This window comes from Taeniopygia guttata, chromosome 6 (assembly GCF_048771995.1).
Source record: "Taeniopygia guttata chromosome 6, bTaeGut7.mat, whole genome shotgun sequence".
Taxonomy (NCBI): Eukaryota; Metazoa; Chordata; class Aves; order Passeriformes; family Estrildidae; genus Taeniopygia; species Taeniopygia guttata.
This window is the reverse complement of record NC_133031.1, coordinates 25,818,168-25,838,278: the sequence shown is the minus strand read 5'-3', so window position 1 is coordinate 25,838,278 and position 20,111 is coordinate 25,818,168. Positions and strand designations below refer to the sequence as shown.

At 41.8% G+C, this 20,111-nt stretch overlaps 1 protein-coding gene across 2 annotated transcripts in view; it reads right to left on the bottom strand.

The window, feature by feature from the left end:
- Nucleotides 1–20,111, bottom strand: part of SORCS3 (sortilin related VPS10 domain containing receptor 3) — a 268,866-nt gene that overhangs the window by 117,610 nt on the left and 131,145 nt on the right. For both annotated transcript variants that reach the window (XM_030276367.4, XM_072931239.1), the window contains exon 4: nt 4,083–4,241. In XM_030276367.4, coding sequence (XP_030132227.4) covers nt 4,083–4,241 — 159 coding nt within the window. The remainder of the gene's footprint in view (nt 1–4,082; nt 4,242–20,111) is intronic.

Genomic DNA, 20,111 nt, shown 5'->3' with positions numbered 1-20,111 from the left:
TTAATTTTTCCAATTTGTTTACACATTTACAGTTATAAGAGGATGGATTAGATCTTCTCTTAATAGTTTCTGCTGCTGGGAGTCAAATTGTATGTACTTGATTTGTTTTCAGAGTTACATTTGCATTTTTAAATCTGTCCCTAAAGGAGTCATTAAAATAGAATTTAAGAGTCAAACACAATTCTAAAACTTAGAGAGGTAGAAGAATATGGTGTCCTACTGTAACAGTGGCTGCACTGCAGAGCATACAGCAAGTCACCTTCCTTGTCACAGCATCAGTGGATGAATATTAGCCGTAGGTTCCAGGCTAATGATAAACTTTCTATTTTATTGCCCTCTCATACATCAAATCAGAAGTACTTCAGAGCAGCTTTATCCCCAAAAAATGAACATAGGAATTGAGAAAGCAAGCACTATTTGATACAGCTCCACCTTGTTTGCACCAGGCAACTTCATGCTGCTTTGCAGGAAAATGGGCACAAAAACCAAGGACAGAGGAGCGTGAGCAGAACTAGGCTGCAGCTGGACAGTGAATCCCTGCCAGTGTGGCATCCCTTTGGAGAGCCTCCTCACAACTGCGAGCACCACTGCAGCCTCTCTAGACACTTATTTCAGAAGCTCTTGCACTCTCTTTTCAGGTGAGCAGCAGAGACATGAAAAGAATGGTCATTGCCATTTCCATAACCACATCTAGGAGACAAGGCATGGCACAGTAGAGTGGGAAGCTGTGAGATCCAGATCTGGCTTCTAGAGAAGAAGAGAGAGAACAACCACAACAATCTTACAAAGATGCAAAAGACATGATGAATATTCTTAAGTATATGGGACTTAAAGCCTAAAAGATACTTTATTCTTGCATTGGTCTAACCTGAGAGAAGGACAAGGCTGTCCTCTGGTTCCCACTCGACTGTGGCAGTGCCCTTGTTTCCAGACGTGCATTACACTGGCCTCTCAGAAGACTTCAGCTGGGGATTCCCATGGCATTGCTGTCTCACTCAGAGCACTGCCCATATCTCAGTATCAGCTGTGACTGCAGAGAAGCTGGTGATCCTGAGTCAGAGTGACGGTCCTTTCAGAACTCTTCCTAACCCAAGACATGGCTCTGCACAGTCTATACCGCAGTTGTGTTAAGCAAACATTTCAGCTGAGGAAAGTACTGCTCCATGGTTCCATTCCAGGACCCACAGTGAACCAGCACTTCAGGCCATCCTTCTGACCAGAGGAGGAGAGCATGAGTGGCTTTAAATGCAAATGCAGACATAAAGGAAAAGCCTGAACTTGGCATTGCTCCATTTCCACTTGACCAACAAGCTACAGACCAACTCATCTTTGCTCTTACACTTTGAACAATTTTATTCGGTTTCTGGGATAAAACACAAGCAGTTTCAGGGTGTTTCTAGTTCAGTTCATTTTTCTTGTCTTTCTCCTGGGCAGAAGACAGCAACTGAGGTGTGCACACAGATGCGTTTCTCTGAAGGAGCAGAAGCAAAAATGCTCCTGGCCTGCTATTGCTGTACTGGATATGGGGAGCATTAGTACCACAGCACAGTCAATCACACATGCCTCCCTTGTATTTTGAGTTCTCCTTCCAATGACTAACATCAAAAAAAGATTACAAAGCTCTGCAAGTAGAAGCGCAGTGCTTCAACCCAAGAGCAGATGCTCTGCACTCACTGCAGATGGATCTCTTCAAAAAGGCACACTCAGGATGTCCCATCTGGCTTCTCACATACATGACCACCTCATCAGATGTCTGTTTCTTCCAAGCCTGTCTGTATAAACGCCAGGATCATGCAAAATCATAACTCCAGTTTAAAAGTAGCATCAAGACATTTTGTAACATCAAATAAATAGATTGGTCTTTCGAGCCTACTTCAAAATCCCTGTTACACTGATCCTCTGAGTGCAGAAAACTATTTGACATTTGACTAACTCCTTCATACACTAAAGACTTGATACTATGAAAGGAGTGTGTTTACAATAGCTTTGTTCTTGCAAATGTCACTCAAGAATCATCAGCAGCACAGCAGCAAAACACCTGGTGCCTGCCACAGCATTCTTTTAGCAAGTGAGAAGCAGAGTAATAGGAAATTATTTGATTATATTCTCAGTAACTAGTTTGGCAACAACTTGCACTAGCCTTCCAAAAGAAATTCTCAAATAGAGAGGCACGGCATTTTAGCTATATTGTTCCTATAGCTGGGATGAGAGACTGACTAGTTTAGAAATCTTCAAGAATAACTGCAGAAATTGAAAATCACGCCCAAAACACACCCCCACATCTGACAGGTTAACACAGGTGTTTGGTTTGTGTGGAAAGGTTTTCATAGCAGGGAGGAGGCTACAGGGGTGGCTTCCAAGAAAAGTTGCAAGAAGCTGTCCAAGAAAGCAAAGAGCAGCCAGCTCTGGGATGGACCCACTGCTGGCCCAGGTCAAACCCATCAGTGGCAGTGGCAGCACCTCGGGGATAAGTTATTAATGAAGTGAGGGGAAGAAACAGATTGACAGCCCCAGCCAGAGAGGAGTGAGAATACGTGAGAGAAACACTGCAGACACCAGGGTCAGGGAAGGAGGAGGGGAGGAGGTGTTGCAGGTGCTGGAGCAGAGATTGCAGCTCACAGGGAAGGCCATGGTGAGGCAGGCTGACCCCTTTCCCCATGGCAGGACAGGGGAAGGTGAGCCCACAGGGGACCCATACTGGAAGAGTCTGTTCCTGAAGTCTTCATGCTATGAAAAGATCCACAGTGGGACAATTCATGAAGAACTGCAGCCTGTGGAAAGGACTCACATTGGAAAAGTTTGTGGAGAGCTGACTCCAGTGGGAGGAGCACCATGCTGGAGCAGGGAAAGAGTGTGAGGAGTCCTAGGAGTCCTCCCCTGAGGAAGAAGAGGCAGACAACATGTGATGAACTGACCACAGCCCCCATGTTCTGTCCCGCTCTTCTGCTGGGATGCAGAAAAAAGAGAAAATTGTGAGCGAAATTGAGCCTGGGAAGAAGGGAGGGGTGGTAGAAAGATATTTTAAGATTTAGTTTTTACTTCTCATTACTCTATTCTTATTTGATAGAGTAGGGTAGGATAAAGTAAAGTAGAGTAGAGTATTGATAGGTAATAAATTCAATTAATTTCTCCAGCTGAGTGTGATTTTCCAATGACAATAATTGCTGAGTGATCTCTCCCTGCCTTTATTTCAGCCCACAGGCCTTTCATTATATTTTCTGCCTCTGTCCAGCTGAGGAGGAGAGTGACCAAGTAGCCTTGATGGACACCTGGCATCTAGCCAGGATCAACCCACCACAATGAGGAAAACTTAGTGGTTATTCAGCATGTTTTTGCTTTCCAGAGTCTAGGGATGAGAGAAACCTACGAGAGGAAAGATAAAAGCCTGGCAAGTTTTAAACTCTGTAGAATTTGTAACTTGATCATCCTGTCTGTGCCTCAGCTTTGGGCTGTAGTGGGGGCTGCTGCGCCAGAACTGAAGCACACATCTCCTTACCACAGCACTTTAGTAGCACACTGTGCCTGCTCTGCTCAGCACCTTTCAGACAGATGAGTGCTGTGTTAAGAGAAAACCTGCTGAGGCCAAGGTAACAGACTGGAGATGTGTCACTCACAGAAAGCATTGCAAAGAGGCTTAGAAGTGGCACAGAGGAGTTTGTCACCAGTAGCTGCTCCCTGACTTCCAGTTTGCAAGCAGAATGAGCACCCCTCAATGCCAGCTGTTCCAGACCAGCTCAGCCTGAGTGCTCCATCCTCAGAGACAGCACAGAAATCGGCGCCTACCAATCAATAGATTTTTAGAGCAGCTCCATATGTCATGTCAAATCTCTAATTCTTTTCATCTTTCATAGTATCACCACTACTGAAGTTTACACACCCATCATGATCACACTAATACTCAGCTCCTTTTAACGAACTGGCTTTGGAGTCACTGCATGGCTTTTGAGCACTTTTAAACCTGCAAAGAGAGAATAGCAAAGCATACTATAAATTCTTCATCATCTCTGAGAAGGAGCAGTTTTAGACAATATGCCCTTCAACTCCTGGCTAAAAATCATTGAAACAGTAAATCAATTGCTTACCTTTTGATCCAGACTGTAGGCCAAGATCCACTCCTCCTGCTTGGGGTGGAAGAGCAAACTCTGGATATAGAAATTCAAACGGTACTTCTGATAGGTAGCTCCTTCATCAGAGCTGATGAGGATACTGCTCTCAATCTCTGGATCACTAAGAAGCATGATCTAAATAGAAAAATGGAGGGAAAGTGTTAATGGAAAAGTGAAAGTGAACATCATTAAGAGTGAGGTCATACAGCACTGACTCCTATCAGATGTTTTCAGAACATCACTCAAGAGTATAGCATCCCATAGAATTAGGATGGGTTTTTAGTATTTCAGTTTCATTTTCTTTGGCAACTCATTTGCTGATTTGAGCTATTCAAATTTATCTGGATAAATTCAGAAAACCCAGCAAGAAAGAAAAATTCCATGTATCAAAGTTGAATTTGGCTGGATATAGGAAGTTCAGGCAGCCATACCAGGCTTTCCCGGACTATTTTCTGTCTACCACCTGTCTCACCCCATGTGGAATCCTCTCTCCAAAAGTAAACAACAGAGTATTCCTGAGATTTAAGGTTCATTACCTGGTAGCTTGCAGTACTGTGAATGAGAGCATCACCTCCCTGGAAACACAGAATGCCTTCCTGGATCAGCTGCTGGCATCTGGGTATAGTTCACATGCACATGTGCAAACACTGACACGATTTCATATGTCACACTCCCAATTTGTACAGTAAGAGACATTCATTCAGTCAGTGAAAACATAATTTTTCCCAAGCACAGGAAAGTGTATGACTTCAATTTTTACAGGGAGGAAAACACTTCCAAGTGTCTAATTTTAATTAGAAAATTATTACCAATATTTTAAAACGGGTTGATTCCACACTATCAGATGGCAAGCTCTACATAAACGTTATCAAGAAAAATGTTGTGGAAACATTAACACCATCTTATTAACATCTGGAGAAAACTACTTCACATTAAAGCAAATACCAGTACCATAAAATAAAGGCAAACAGTGGGAAATAAATTAGAGCTGTTCTAAACACAGCAGGTTGTTGATACAGCAGCTGAATCAAATATAGAAACTGTCTTTCAGCAGGAAAACACATCTAGGAATGCCCTTTTTTAGCCCACTGCAGAATTATCAGCTAGCTGAGATCCACTGCAGTTTTGGGTTTTGTCCACACTGACTTCTCTTATCCAGCTTCACAGATCTCTAACTTCAAGACTACAATAGGGAAATACATATAATTTTGACAGAAAAGATCAGTTACAAGGAATGGTAAAACCCTTGGTATGTTAGGCCTTCATCAAGCAAAAAATTTCAGTGCTTGTTTAATCTTAAGTACCTCATTAACTCCATGAAGTCACCAAGGGAAAGGGAGTATAATGTAAATGGCTTCTGATCCTTTCCATTAAGAAATGAAAAACTGAAGTAGAAGTGAACATTTTCCCAGAGTGAAGCCATCTGTATGAATCTAGCTTGATGTCAAAGCACCTTCAACATCCCTCACATACACCACTTACCAGCCCCAAAATCAATCTCTAGCCATTCCCATGGGAAGGCAAGTCTTGAAGCAGTGCACCTGCATTGTGCTCTGGTGCACGGGCTGGGGAATGAGAAAGGTTCCCACATGGAAGTGATTTCCTGGAAATTAGCCTAAGAAGAGACCTCCAAGATCTCCACTCTAAAGGATGATTTGGTACATTTCTTCTTTCTAATCTGATCAAAATATCAATTTTATTATGCCCCAAACAATAATGATTTCACAAGTATTCAAAGATATTCTTCTCTGTCACTTTTGAATTAGACTGCAAAGACATTTTATACCCTTGTTCACCTAAAGCATATTGCCAGAGAACTATAACATCATTCAGTAAAAATCACTTGCTTATATGGAATGGAAAAAGGATGTAAGCCTGGCCATTTAAGAAGACAATCCAGAGAGAACTTATATTTAAAATAAAGGATACTTCAGGAATAAAAATATTTTCCACTCATGTAATAGAGGACTACAAAGTTAATAATGCTGTATATTACAAGGTTACTGCTGGAGTTATGTCCTCAAATAGAGTACAAGACAGCTAACAGTGCCATGAACCTGAAGTGGCACACATACAAAACATCCCCTCTGCCCTTTCACACATGATCTGCAGCACTTCAATGGATAGTTCCAGAAATGTCATATGAGACAACAAAAGCAGTATTTCCATCAGATGGTTGAAAAATCTGCCAATTTGTTCTTCTGGATGTGTAATAGTGGTTACAAGATCAGATAATAAAACCACTAAGTTAGGAAATGTGGAAGAACCTAACAACAGTTGTATCTAGAGATGACATCACATAAATCATGCCCCATGCCTTCACCCAATTTGCACATGCACTCTCCATTTTTCAAATGGGGAAATGAACACCCAACATCTCTGCTGTCATCCATCCTCCCAGGAAAGGCTGGTCCTACAGAGAGCAGGATGGAAAAAGCAGGAGGCTCAATCAGAATGTAAAACAAAAGCCCACCACCAGCCACACAGCTCGGACTGGCACACACGTTTGTTACATGGCACACAGGAAAAGCAAAGTGACAGCCTCTGGGCTTTTCTTTTTTTATTGTTTTCTACTTTTTCTCCTGGAAGCTGTAGGGGGAGGGAACTTTTGGCCTGAAACTACTGCTTCTCATTATGGGACCAGGATGAAGCATCTACCCCACTAGTGATTTAGATTAATCACTTTTCATTAAGAGACAATAAACAAACTCCAGTCATAATGAGGATTTCTGCCAGCATCCTGTGTTGCCATTTATAATTGCCATAAGGAATAGCAAAGGAGCACCAGAGAGTTGTCAAATGTAATAAGGGTTTAAGATCTAATCGTTTTCTAAAATATTAAATTAAATGGCAGCCTTTATTTAAAAGGAAATTGAACTTTGTCTTTCTACATTCTAGATTATTTATATACATGCATGTATGAAATGTTGCTTTTTTTCTCTAATTTAAGTGGAAAGGGGAAGGGCAGGCAGGACTGGTTACTGCCAAGGGTAAATCCTTGAAAACATCCTTGAGATGAGTTAGTTTATGCTACATACCTTTTCTGACCTTCCAAATCCAGTGAACAATGAATGGCAGTCCCAAGACCAACCAAAACAGGCTGAAAACCAGACTAAACTTCAGATAGTTCCTTAGGAATGGATGCAGAGAAAGAGAGCTGTCTGGGACATGGTGCATCTCCTTTAAAGCAGGAGCTTTGGGGACACTGAGGACACAGAAAGCTGCTCTGAATGAACTACAGGTGGGCAGCACACCAGACACCAATAAGGCAGCACATGGAAAGATGATGATATGGAGAGGTCACCCTGCAAGAACATTACCTACAATGTATGGACTGAGATCTTCAGTACATTAGCAGGAAACATATCCAGCTCTGAACACTTCAAGGGGATTTACCCCAGGGAATAAATAGCACAAGCTGCAGCAGGAAGAACAAGGAGGGGAGATGTCATACCTGTGCCTGCCGTAATGTATTTGGTACACAAACCACAGCAGTTGTTGAGAGTCACTCAGATTTGTTGGAGAGTGTGTAAGACCCTTAAAGGAGCTCAAATGCAGAAGTAAGTAGGAAGTAAAGTGGCACCATATTGCAGCACAAATCCACTAAAAATTCATGCCCTCTGATGGGGCCAATATAATAAAAACTAGGGCAGGATTTGTAACTGTGAACCTGAGTTTCTGCTAGATCAAAATTCCAGTCACTGGGTTAGTGCACACACCTTTCATGGTATTACTTTCACATGGGTTATGTGCAGGTAGATGAGTTAAAACAGTGCCACGTTCCTCTTTTTCTGTGCCAGGGTAGCCAAGCACAAAGAAAGCTGTGATGTGGAGCACTGAACTGTACAGTAATGAGGCAGCACACCCCTCACAGGCACAATGCTACATGATGCCCAGACAGGCATGGAAATTCAGGTAGCCTGAGCACAGAGATCACAATGGAATGTGTTTTGTACGCAGCTGAGTTAGTTAATAAACAACCACTGGACCAAAAAAACCCCAAAACAACATGCCACATAAATGGCATTTTTATTAATATTAGCTTTCAATGAAGCCCTTTATTTTTCTCAATGAACATAAATTTTCACTGTAAATTACCAAAACGCATCTTCCTAAATCAGCACAGACCAGTTTTATAGGTGCAATAATCTGTAGCAATAGTACCACTGAGTTACATTAGCAGAGGAGCACCAGAGAGCTGTCAAATGAATAAAGAAGACAGGTTCAAATTAATGTCTTTAGTTCTGAGAAATAGACAGGCAGCATTAAACCATTGTCTCCTGATTCTCCTCTTCACTTTAGTGCACTTTTCATAAGCTGTTCTTTTCAGAGGTCCTAGTCACATTCACCTATGTAAAAGGCTATTCTAAAAAAAAACCAAAACCATAAACAAAGCAGTAAAAAAAATAAACAAAACTAACAGAACACCTACAAACCATGCAAGCCTCCACAGCTTCAAAAGAAACCAGTTCCTTAGCAAAGTATTAGAATTTACTCTGTAGCACCACGTTATCCTCTCCTACAACTGAAAAGGCAGTTTTGCCACAAACATTGCTGCAAAGGCAGAAAGTTGAGGTTTCATGTTTACAGGTTCATGGGGATTTCCATATTGAATGTACTTGGCTTAAAAGTGAAAAGGCTTTTTTGGGTTTTTTCAGCCTTCTTCCACTAGGCTCTCAACTCAGAAACACTTTAGATCCTTCTTAAAGCCTGGCCATATCTACATCATCAATGACACAACAAATCAGATTTTAAAAAAGAAAAATCTTTTTCTTTTCCAATTTGATTTAAAACATTTGATGGGTTGTACTGTCTCGTGTCTCCTTCCCACAGAGCTTCACAGCAACTTGGAGTTTAAAAAGCCAAAAAGTTTCAACAATTTATACTGAAATGTCAATGCAAGTGGAGGATTTTTGCTTTGTTTGGATCTTTGATGTCCTTTCCTCCTTTCAAAACTGAGAAATCAAAATCCAGTGACATTTAAAGGCTTAAAGATGCAGAAGTTGTTTTCTTCCTTCAAAACATCAGTCCATCACAAGGTAAATATGAACAGTTTGGAACTCTCTTATGCGAAAAGTAATTTTACACACCGAAGCAATTTAAATTACGTTTGACCATCTGAAATTTCTCACTGGCAAATACTTGGTTATTCATTCCCCCCTCATTTTTTCTCCCTCCAGCACCATTACTTCAATTACTTGCCCTGCAAGCTAAAAGATGCCCTCAGAGATCTGATCACAACCCAAATCTCCTAGAACACAGCTACACAGTATATCTGAAGACCTTCCCTGCCATTCCCATGGAGGACAGGTGCAACTCATTGCAAAGAAAATCTCATACATTTTTTCCCTTCTTTTGTTACTACAAGCTATTTAAACTTTAAAAAGTTCATTTTAATTAAATCAGCCCAATTCCCTCTGAGACTAAAAAGTGCTGGTGCCACAAGTAACTACTTAACAGCAAAAGTAACACCCATATAAATCAGCTCAGCTAAAGAAGTCTGAATGATTTGCACTAGTTTAGAAAGAGGGTTCCTAAAAAGCACACCTTAACTTTATACAAACTTCCACAGATGTTCAGAGATGGCTAAATACCTGCTCACTGCCCTGTAGATATATTGATCTTACAATAATCAGGGGGAAATGAAAGCAACCTCTGTTTTCTAGTCATCAAACATATCAGACAGGAAAAAAAATGGGACATGTCACTGACAAAAATCTGCTTTAGAGAGAAATCCTGTGTATTTACATACAAGCAAAGAAATTCACTCCATCATTTAGGGACCAGCAGCTGTGAGAAGAGGGGCATCAGCTCTCTGGGAAACCAAACAAGACATCCAGGAAGAGGGCAATAGCTTTTATATAATTACTTATTTTGTGTGCCAAAAGGAAAATGCTCATTGCAAACTTTTGTGTTACAGAGGAGCCCAGATTTGGGACTCCTTCTTCCTTCACATGGCTCAAAAACTTCCTTAATGTTAAGGATAACCTGTGGGCATCAATCAAGCAGTAAAGGGGCACTGAGCTTTCACAAGAGACAAATTGTCTGGACCTACCCCATTTCAGCTTCTTGTAACTTCACTTCTTATTGCCCGAAATTTAACATTAATGGCAGATCTAATTAATGAATATAGCACCAGATCACCAGCTCTCAGAACCATAGTGCTGTAATCTTAAAGGATGAAGTGCACTGCACTGACTTTATAAGGGTTTATGAAGCATGTGTTATAAAAGTACCTCAACCATAAGGCTTTTATACCTTGGCACTCACTTCAATACAATCCCATAAAACCCAAGCAATCTTTAAGTGTTAAAGGTGACTTTCACTACTGTATTTATTGTTGGATAATGAAAAATGACTCAAACACCCATAGAAGCTCAGCAATGAAATAAGAGTTTCCTGAGACTTTTGCATTGGTTCTGCATTATATGGGCCATGACCAAAGAGCCCAATGGCTCTCTCAAGACATTTCAGACACTTCACACTAACCTCCCTCCAGAACTTCCTTCCCATCAGGAATTCTTTGCAATTACAAAATAACTTCTAGTCTGCAGAATCACACTGCTTGCCACTGAACTTTTCAGACATCAACAGCTGTTTCTGTAAGGATTCAACTCCTCTGGAGGACCTGTTCCATAGACTCCTGCAGTTGTGCCAGAAAGTGATGGCTCTCTAATCCTCCAAACTGGTTTGAGAAGACAACAGTCATAGGGAACCCATGTGTGGGTTCCCCATCTTTGCAGCACTGAGACAGAATCATCAGAGTACATGATGTTGTTCAGGTGACATGCAGGTTCACTGTCTCTGCAGAATGTTTTGTCTTTCATAGAGGGTACATAAAAGAAGAGAATCATTATCAGAAACAAAGTAATAAGCTGTAAAATGAAAAATTTTCCTTAACATAAAACAGCAGGGTTTTTGTAACAAAAGCGGGCATTTGTGGTCCTTGCCTTCTCTGAGGAGATGCACATCACCCTACCACACTTGTTTACAGGCAATAATCCTGGTCAATCTTTTGTTGTCTTCTATTGTCTCTTATATGCAATTACACCCAGACTAAAATTACGATTAACTGTTCAGATTTGTACAAAATTGCAAGAGGCTTTTGGCACTTCAGCCATACCTGCCATAAATTGCAATACCAAAACAAAACACTTCAGAGAGTTCCAAGCTGGCACACTCCCTTCCCTACGGAGAGGGCACTCCATTTTAATCACCACCTCCAGCACCTGCGCAAGAGCGCAGATGCACCATGCAAGAAGCCCTGAGGATCAGGAGCAAATTAAGGTTAAATTACATATAAAGTAAGAGCTCTTCAAGGAAAACCACTCTACCTTCTTCACTGGCAGGTGGGAAATGAAAATCTACCATGGCTGTAAGACTTAGACAAAACTCAGAGCTGGGAAAAGAACACAGATACTCCAAGGCTGCCATCTGAACCTGCCCACAATGCCAAATCCCAGGCTGGATCCAATTTGCATGCACAGGAGTGAAATAAGCCATGATAACAGACCCAACAAAGCAGAACATCTTATCTTTGTTTTGCTGCTGAGCAGGTCAGAACAACATGTCTCCCCTCTTTCTCTCGCCTTTTTGGCACTGGACACATGTACCTTTCACTTTTAATTAGAAGGCACAGCAAGCATTTGCTTGTTAAATTTCAGGTGCCAGTGGGGATGGAAGCTATCCAAAAAGCATGTGCTTGACCTGGCAAAGAGTGACTGACTGGCAAGAGCCACATGCTTGGTTGCAAACCTTTTCATTGTCACAGCAAGGCAGCCTTTATCCAAGGTTACTCCAGCCCATTATATTCTTGTTACAGCTGCACATTCTCTAGCTCCCCACAGATCATTGGAGCAAAGCCCTCTGCCACGGTATTCCCACCTGCCTGAGGCCACCTCAGTGCTGCCCAGCTAACCTGCCAAAGGCTTTTCTGTCACAGCATGTCCATGCAGAGTTCTGCTCCACAAACTGCCAAATGGGTTACAAGCATCACCACTGGATTTGTACATCCAGTTTGACCAGCACTTCTACAAATGGGCCTGAACCAGAAGTAGAAGAAACCTCCACTGGTGATCTTAGACACCAACCAGTGCTTCCACACAAATACAAAGCTTCTTATCTATACTATTATATTGCTCCAGGGTCTGGTATTTCTCCATAGCACAGCTCTGCACTATGCCTTTTATTCTTCTGGACTCTGCAAAGGAAATCCCCAGTTTTTACAATATCTGACACATTGTTTTGTGGTCACCAGCTTTTTCCTAGTGACAGGGAACAGCTGTAATCCCAAACTGTCTTCACAGAAAGAGAAAAGCAGCATTCACTGTTATAATTATATGTTATTTGAGTAAATGCATGGTTGGGCTATTCTCCATACAACTACAAAGTAATTTTCACCATTATGGAACTTCCCATGTAAGCAAAAATAGTTACAGAAAATAATGTTATCAGTAAGGAGAGGCTATGTGCACCACAGCTGCTGGAAGTGAGAACACCATTTATATAAAAACACTCCTCTGATTATAGGTCTCACTTGGGAGAACACTTTACATGTGGGTATGAGTTTACTCACAGTAGTTGCCCCATTACAGAAAACAAAAAAGATGTGCATGGATAGTTACTCATGGGAGTAAACTTTTGCAGCCTGTATTCAGCAATCTATTTCATTTGAGGACACTAGAGTGTTTCATGACTCTATAGAAAAATAAAAATCGTGTTATGTATCTCCCTTGAGGCCATTAAATTGAAATACAATTTTAAATGCATCATTGCTTCTCCTTTGCTTACCCACTTTATTTTTCTGCTTTTTTAGTCAGATTGCAGAGTGAACATAGACAACAGTCAGCTTTATCACTGTTCACATCCAGATGCTTATAATCTATCTCAATTTACTTACCTGACATCTATTACTCATGTCCCTCACTCTTCCTAATATCCCCCCACTGGAAGAAGCTAAGATGATAGGATAAGATCTATCCATTTTCTGGATGCAAGGCTGAGGCCCAAGTTACAAAACATGATGGCATTGCAGCACTCTGCATGGCAGCACTCAGCTCTGAGCTATGCACTGAGGCTTCAAGCTCTGCATGCTAACTTGGGTGCCAAAGATTCAGGTGCCAGACATGGGAAGGGTCTGGACCTAGGTAGAGGATTCCCAACCAGCACCTCACTGGCTTTGACATTTTCCTTTACATTTAATAATTAGCTCCCAATGAAGCAGCCCTTGCAGGTTTATGGCAGTAGCCGTGTCTGAGCAGGGAAGTGGCTGCCCCAGTGACTGAACCACAGCTGCTACATCCTATTCCAACAGGGTCACCAGTACTTCACAGCCTGGGGAAAATCATGTGCTTCCCTTTCTGTGTCCCTTCCTGCACATATGTGGTCACTGCAGGGCTCTGAAGAACCAGTGTAAGGGGAAACAGAATTGGAAGAGGGAATAAGAGTTTTATCCCCAACACAACCCTGACACTTTGGTTTTAGAATCGACTGGCAAACATCAGGAAATTACCAAGCTTACTCCATTTTTCCTGAGCACTGCATTCCTTGCACGCACTCCACTGCTCCTGAATCTCTGAGCACACAGCTGCTTCAGGAGTTTTGTTGCTTGTTGCAAGCATTTTTAAGGATCGTGTTGGTTTGCCATGCAAAGGGTTCAAGGGAGAAAAAAGTTGTCAGATGAGCTTGTTTTGTCAGTGACAGAGAATTAAAATATTAGAGGGCTCATTGTAAATGGCAGAACCAATCTCTCCTCAGAGATAGAAGGACTGGTCTAAGAGTTGATTGCCTAGATTTATAAGAAAACAACAGACTGAGTTTTCCCATACTGCATCTGTGCATCACTTAGAAAACCCCTGTCATTACTTTTCGAGTCCAGCAACATCTGTCTGTATACAATGAAAAAAAAGGCATTTTAGAACATAGAGGGAAAAGGGCAGTGAGCTCCCACTAATGAACATGGAAGCCTCAAGCACTCCACAACATGGGGGAATAACTCTCTAAGATCTAGCCCAGCCAAGCTCCATGCTGAAGAAAACTGATTTTAACACAGTCACAGAAGTGTTTCCAGGCTTCCCAGTGCTGCTTGAGATAAAATGTTTTACACAGAATTGATAACAGCAGAGCTGACATTACAGTTACACTATAAGAGGCAGATGTGTGTACGCACCACATGAGACTGTGGCCAGCACATGCCCTGCAGACTCTGCTAATCAAAATGAGAATTCACTCAGTAATGCTGAGCTTCTCTATTCTTCACTTTATAAAAAAATGAAATAAAAAGATATCTTGCCACTTATTATTGGGTTTGGGGTTGGCAGGGGTTGATGGGAGGATTTTCCTCAAAGAGAAATAAATAATTCTTGGCGAACCTGCTCTTATCACTAAGGATCAAGGTCAGCTCATTATATGGTCTTCAAAAGGACCCACCTGCCCCTTTTCTGAGAGCTGCTCTCCACCCATTCCATAATTTTTCCCTCCTTTTTAATGACAGGAAATAATGACTCACTATTATTGATTGATTATCCTGCTGTCTGTGAAGCACCATGCCCCTCCTCATTAATTCAAAACTACCTTATTTTTCATACTCCATAAATTAATATATTATTGGAGCTGCAGCAGTAAATGAGATGGCCATGTTTCAGAGTGTGGTAAGGAGAATGGAGAAAGGAAAAAAAGTCTCATAAAATTGCCTTAGACCAGGAACTGCAGCTGTGTTCACCCTGCTGACAGGTTAATACAGGCAGCCCTGTACAAGGTGCTGCCTCCTGACAGAGCCTCTCCTCCCTCTAACCAAGGCAAGGCACTCTGAAAGCTCACACAGGTCCACTCTGCCCACTTCATAAAAGCAATGCTCATGCTAGGAGACGAAATTCCAGCTTTATTTTAGTTGATATTGTAACTCCCAATCTGTCCTTAACATCCACTGTCTAAACTGGAGCAAACTACCTTTGTTCACATCTGAATGTGAATGGGACCTCTGCAGTTTTACCCCATTTCTTGTCTTTATGACCTTCTAACATCTCTAAGTCACCACAGGGCACCAACTAGAGCAATACAAGGTGAAACAGGCAGAGTGCAACAGGAGAGAGGGACTGAATTTTAGGAAGCCAGACGAAGCAGCTCTGTCATAGACTTGCACCAGTATCCTGCCAAGCTTATCACTCTTACCTGGTAACTTCCCTTGTGCTCCAAAAATTGTTTGCAATTTGGAATATAGAGGTACAAAGATGCAAAATACAAATGCATAATGGTACAAAGACAACCCTAATTCAAGTTTTGTGATACATTAACTTCTTTTCCTTCACAAGCACTGAAAGGATGGCTTTCATTGTAAATGGTGGTTTCTATTTATATCTTTTTTCTAACCCTCTTCCCTTCAGCCCCATTAAATAATGCCATATGGGAGTATTTTGTTAATTATCTCAATTGCATTTATTTTTAGAAACAGCTGATGAGGAGTGTGTGTGGTTCAGTAGGTCTGGGGATTTTTTTTCTGTTTGTCTTTAAATGTATCTGCTTCTTCAGAGCACTGACTGAAAAAAACACCAGGAATCCCCAGTTTTCACATTCATTAATTCCAAGAGACAGTCTTCCCTAAAGAGCAACAATCATGTTGCCTCTGTTTAAGAAAAGGGAAAACTTTCACTGGGGGTCTCTCATAATTTTGGGGTCCAATTCTGTGTTGTCTGTACTGGAAAATGGCCATCTCCCAGACCAGAGGTGTTGTACAACCTCTGTTTTTCTCTACGATTTATGTGAAGCCAGAAATGGTAAAGTTAAAAGCTGCAAGCAAACAGACTTTGTTCTTTCTTTAGGGACAGGATCCTACAGGTCAGGTCAGGTTCCAGTGGGGCATCTGCCATGCCAGGCCCCACAGTCTCCTGACTGCAGGACAGCAGAAAACTATCACAGGAGCATCTTGACTATAAAGACTCACAAGGAGGCACAACCTCCAAATATATTAGTAATAATAATTTTTAAAAAAAACACATACAAAAGACACAACAGAAAAAAAAAAAAAAAAAAAAACAAATACTAAAACACCAACTTGGACATACTTAAAAAGATTTAAGAGTATTTATGCCTTTATATCTCAATGTTTTCCAGGCATTGATCTTGAACCATGTTCAAAATACTAATAAACCAAGTCATCCAGCATCAGGAAACTGTATACCTTAGGTAGGAAAGGTCAGAGAAACCTACTCTGAAAATGGCTGAACTTACTGAACCTACTCTGACCTTGCTGAATTCCAAATAGAAAACAGAAAACCCTTCAGAACAAGAAATTCCTAAAGTCCTCTTCTTGAAGCACTACAAAATGTCTGTAATTCAGGATTTCTTTCACACAGTTGCAGGTCACAGCTCTGCAAACATTTACAAAAATGGTCTCTTTTCTCAGATGCCAAATTCAAGCTGAATTAATTGGACAAGTAGAGAGAATCCCATGTACAACAGCTCACAAGACTGCACCTTGTAGATAAAACACATCATGTCACACATCCTCTCACTCTTCCACAGATGTTGTGGGGGACCTTGAGGAAATCATCTTTGCAACACCAGTAAGTGAAGAAAAACATTACTTCTTCATTCACATTTTATTCCTCTATTTAAATTTGCAGTTCTGGAGGCAGAGTGTGACTGTCCCTGAAGTGTATTTATGAGATGGATACACTGAGATATTACCCCCATTGCAGCCACATTTGCACAATCCACTGGTACAATCAGAGTAGGCAAACCTGAGCTCAGCTAAGCCAGGCACTGTGTTTCACAGCTTTCCTATCTGCCCACATCAACCCTGGACTGGGTGACATGGATTTTGGAGCTCTGAGAAGCACAGGAACTTCATATACAGCCCTACAGGTCCAGAGAAGGAGTGCACACAGAGAATTTTACAGCACCATTTGCAGGTCAGGTAATTTAGTGCCTGTAAATGGCAGCTGCAAAACCAAAAGCTATTTAGTGACTATATTCCATTAGGCTGAAGGGAAAGATTAGGGATAAGACAGTGAAGAGAGCTTGTTCCATCACTCCTGCCCTATGGCTCTAACTCAGCCCCACTGCCCTTCAGCTGTAAATACACTCTCGAGATCACATCAACTGAGCACATCACCAGTGTGCAGCACAGCCCCTTGATCACGGTGTCAGCACAATGAGGAAAAAGGGTCCAAGGAAACCTTCCATCTTCCTAAAGCCCAAATGGCTTTAGGATATTCCAGAGCTCAGTTCCTCACCAATAGCTTGGGATGCAGTCTAAGGAAAAAGCAGAAGATGATTAATGGGAGCTGCGGCTAAGCACGGCAGCTCAGTTCAGGCTGGGCTAGCAAGGCTCAGGTACGTGCTGGAATCTCTGCCTCATCAACCTATCCCACATTTGAGGAGTAAGGAGAAAACAAAATGCTATAGAATTCCCTTTGGGAGCATGTGAACTAAGAAATGAAGGCAAAACCAAAATAAGTTTGAATCATGGTTCTGCCCTGAGGCTCCAGTCACAGCTGATGAATTCCCCTTGGAGATACAGAAGGCCAGGACAAGTTTTGCTCTCAGTCACTCTCCAAGTAAGCAAGAAGAAATAAAGGTGAGGTCAAAGTGACTTGTGCTCATTTTGGTGTCACTCCCAATATTCTAGCTAGTCAGGTAGATGCATTCCTCTGCAATTACAGTACTACAGACAATTAATTTCTTCCTTCATTAAAATGAACAGCAACACAACACAATATTGCTCTCTGCCAGCTCATAAACAGTTGCTGCACTTCTCTCCCAAGAAACTGCTCAGACACAAACAAATCTAATTAGATTTATCTTTCAGAAATTCTTACTCTCTAAATACCTCTGAACATTTCTTCTGATGGGCCAAGTTCAGAGGCTTGGTGAGGTATGAGAGGTGCAGCATGACTTTGGTTTTTTACAGCTTCAGTGATTTGTACTGCCCCTCCATTTTGATTCTGTGACAACTAAGAAACTACTCTGAAAAACCATTTTCCCAAAGCTCTTTAACTGAGCACCGTAACTATTTCTGCTTTATTTTGTTTGCAACTACTGTTCAAATAGCTTAGCTGAGAGGTCTACCTTTAAATAAAACCTAAAATGCTTCAATTCTGCTATAAGAAAAAAAATGGGGGGAGTCCTCATTTCATTCACTGCACCTGGGTGATGCTTCTGTTCAGACAGTCAGCAGAAAAGGCTACAGACCTTTTAATTCTTCAAGTCATCACCTGCAACAATGATTGTAATAGCTCAGGGGAAAAGTTAAAAACAACTGGAGCCAACTGAATTGCAAAGCAAGGTATTTCTAAGACATCAGAACTGTCACCTCAGATCATAAACGCAATCAGGGCCTCCAGTTTATCCACATCTTATCTGAGCAATACTCTATACAGGAAAATGGGGTTGGTTTGTCAGAGTTGTTATTCTCTTCCTTTTTCCTCTCATTTTTTTGCATTCTTTTTAACTCCATCATCTCCACCTCCACCGTAGTATTCCCAAGGGTAGAGATAAAAGTCTCTTAGTGAGAACTGGATTTTCAACTAAACAACAACTTCACCAAGAAAAATCACTCTTTACAGAGCATTTCACAGGAAAAAGTAATACCTAAAATCTACGGTTCAACAATTCCTTGAGATTCAAAGTGGCATCTCTGTGCTGAAAGGAGCAGTGCTTCAGATATGTGGGACTTCAATTCCCATCTTCTTTCTGCACCCTTTTGGAAGGGCTTTACATCCCTCTGTGAGGCATCAATTGTAAAATGAGCCCTGTTATTGACAACCAAGAATAAAGCAAATGTTCTCACAATAGGGGATCTTACCCAGCAGACCAACTCATGCTAGAAAATACAGAATCAGAGCACTTCACCTCCAAGCAGTGACATTTTGAAGTGAAGCCAGTTAAGCAAAGAATCACAAGCTTAACTTCTTGTTGAAATTATTCCACTTCCTAACAGAATTTTTTCAGCAACCATAAAGAAAGAAGAGAATTGGGATAAAAAGAAACTGGAAATTTAAAAAGTCAAGAGAAATGTTCCCATTAAAATAGATTTTTCCCTTAGTCTTTTGGAAGAAATAAACACTTTTAATTCCCAGACCACTGTGAAAATCTGCCTCTAGTAAAATGTAACTAACGCCCAAAACACAGCTTTAAATTAAAGGTCAGCAGGGAACTGAGATCTCTGCCCAGCAGGGAGTAAGCAGCTTTTTGCATATCCCCAAAGACAGACAACAGGCTACAGGGTAGAAAAGCCAAAGCTAAGCATTTTGTTAATTTCAGCTTTTCAGAGCACTCAAACATCTGCTGTTAAATCCCATTTATCCTTAAGGAAGGGGTGCTGCTAAACAAATATGAAAATTTCTCCAGTCTGAAGTTTACCACAAGGTGCCTGCTTGTTCCAACCTCTTTGGCAACTGGATGAAGCAGATGCTTCACGTGTGGCCTTTCCCTCAGGCCAGCAACCGGCTGGGCAGATGCACTGAGGGGGAAGATGTGCCTTGGAATACACTCTGCCTACTGGAGCATCTTCATGGGTTTGGAAGTGTCAACACTGCAGGCACTTGGCTTCTCACCAGAGCCCAAAACAGAGCTCAAAAAAGCCATTCCCCAGGACTTCAGAGCTGTCTGACAACTAAGGGCAGAGATCACCTGGAGTTTCACAGCAGTAAGGAGAGCTCAGTGCAGGTTTTCCTGGTGCAAACACAAGTGCCTATTGTGCAAGTGAGAGGAGAAACAGCCCAGCCACCTGCAGGAGAGCAGATCCAAGGCTGGCAGCCTGAACTCCCAGCAGCAGAGGCTTTCCATACACTTGCAAAGCCTTGTGAAACCCTGAACTTGTTAGTTCCTCGGGGAAGGGAACTGGCAGTGTGACAGCTCCATGGGAAGATGAAGTGGTCCTGGCTCACAGCAGGGAATGTTTTGGCTGCCATGCAGCCAGAGCCTGCAGATCCACAGCGGGATACAGAATGTGTGGCAGTTCCCCTGTCGGCACCAAGGCGGTCTCAGATCACCAAGGTGGCCCCC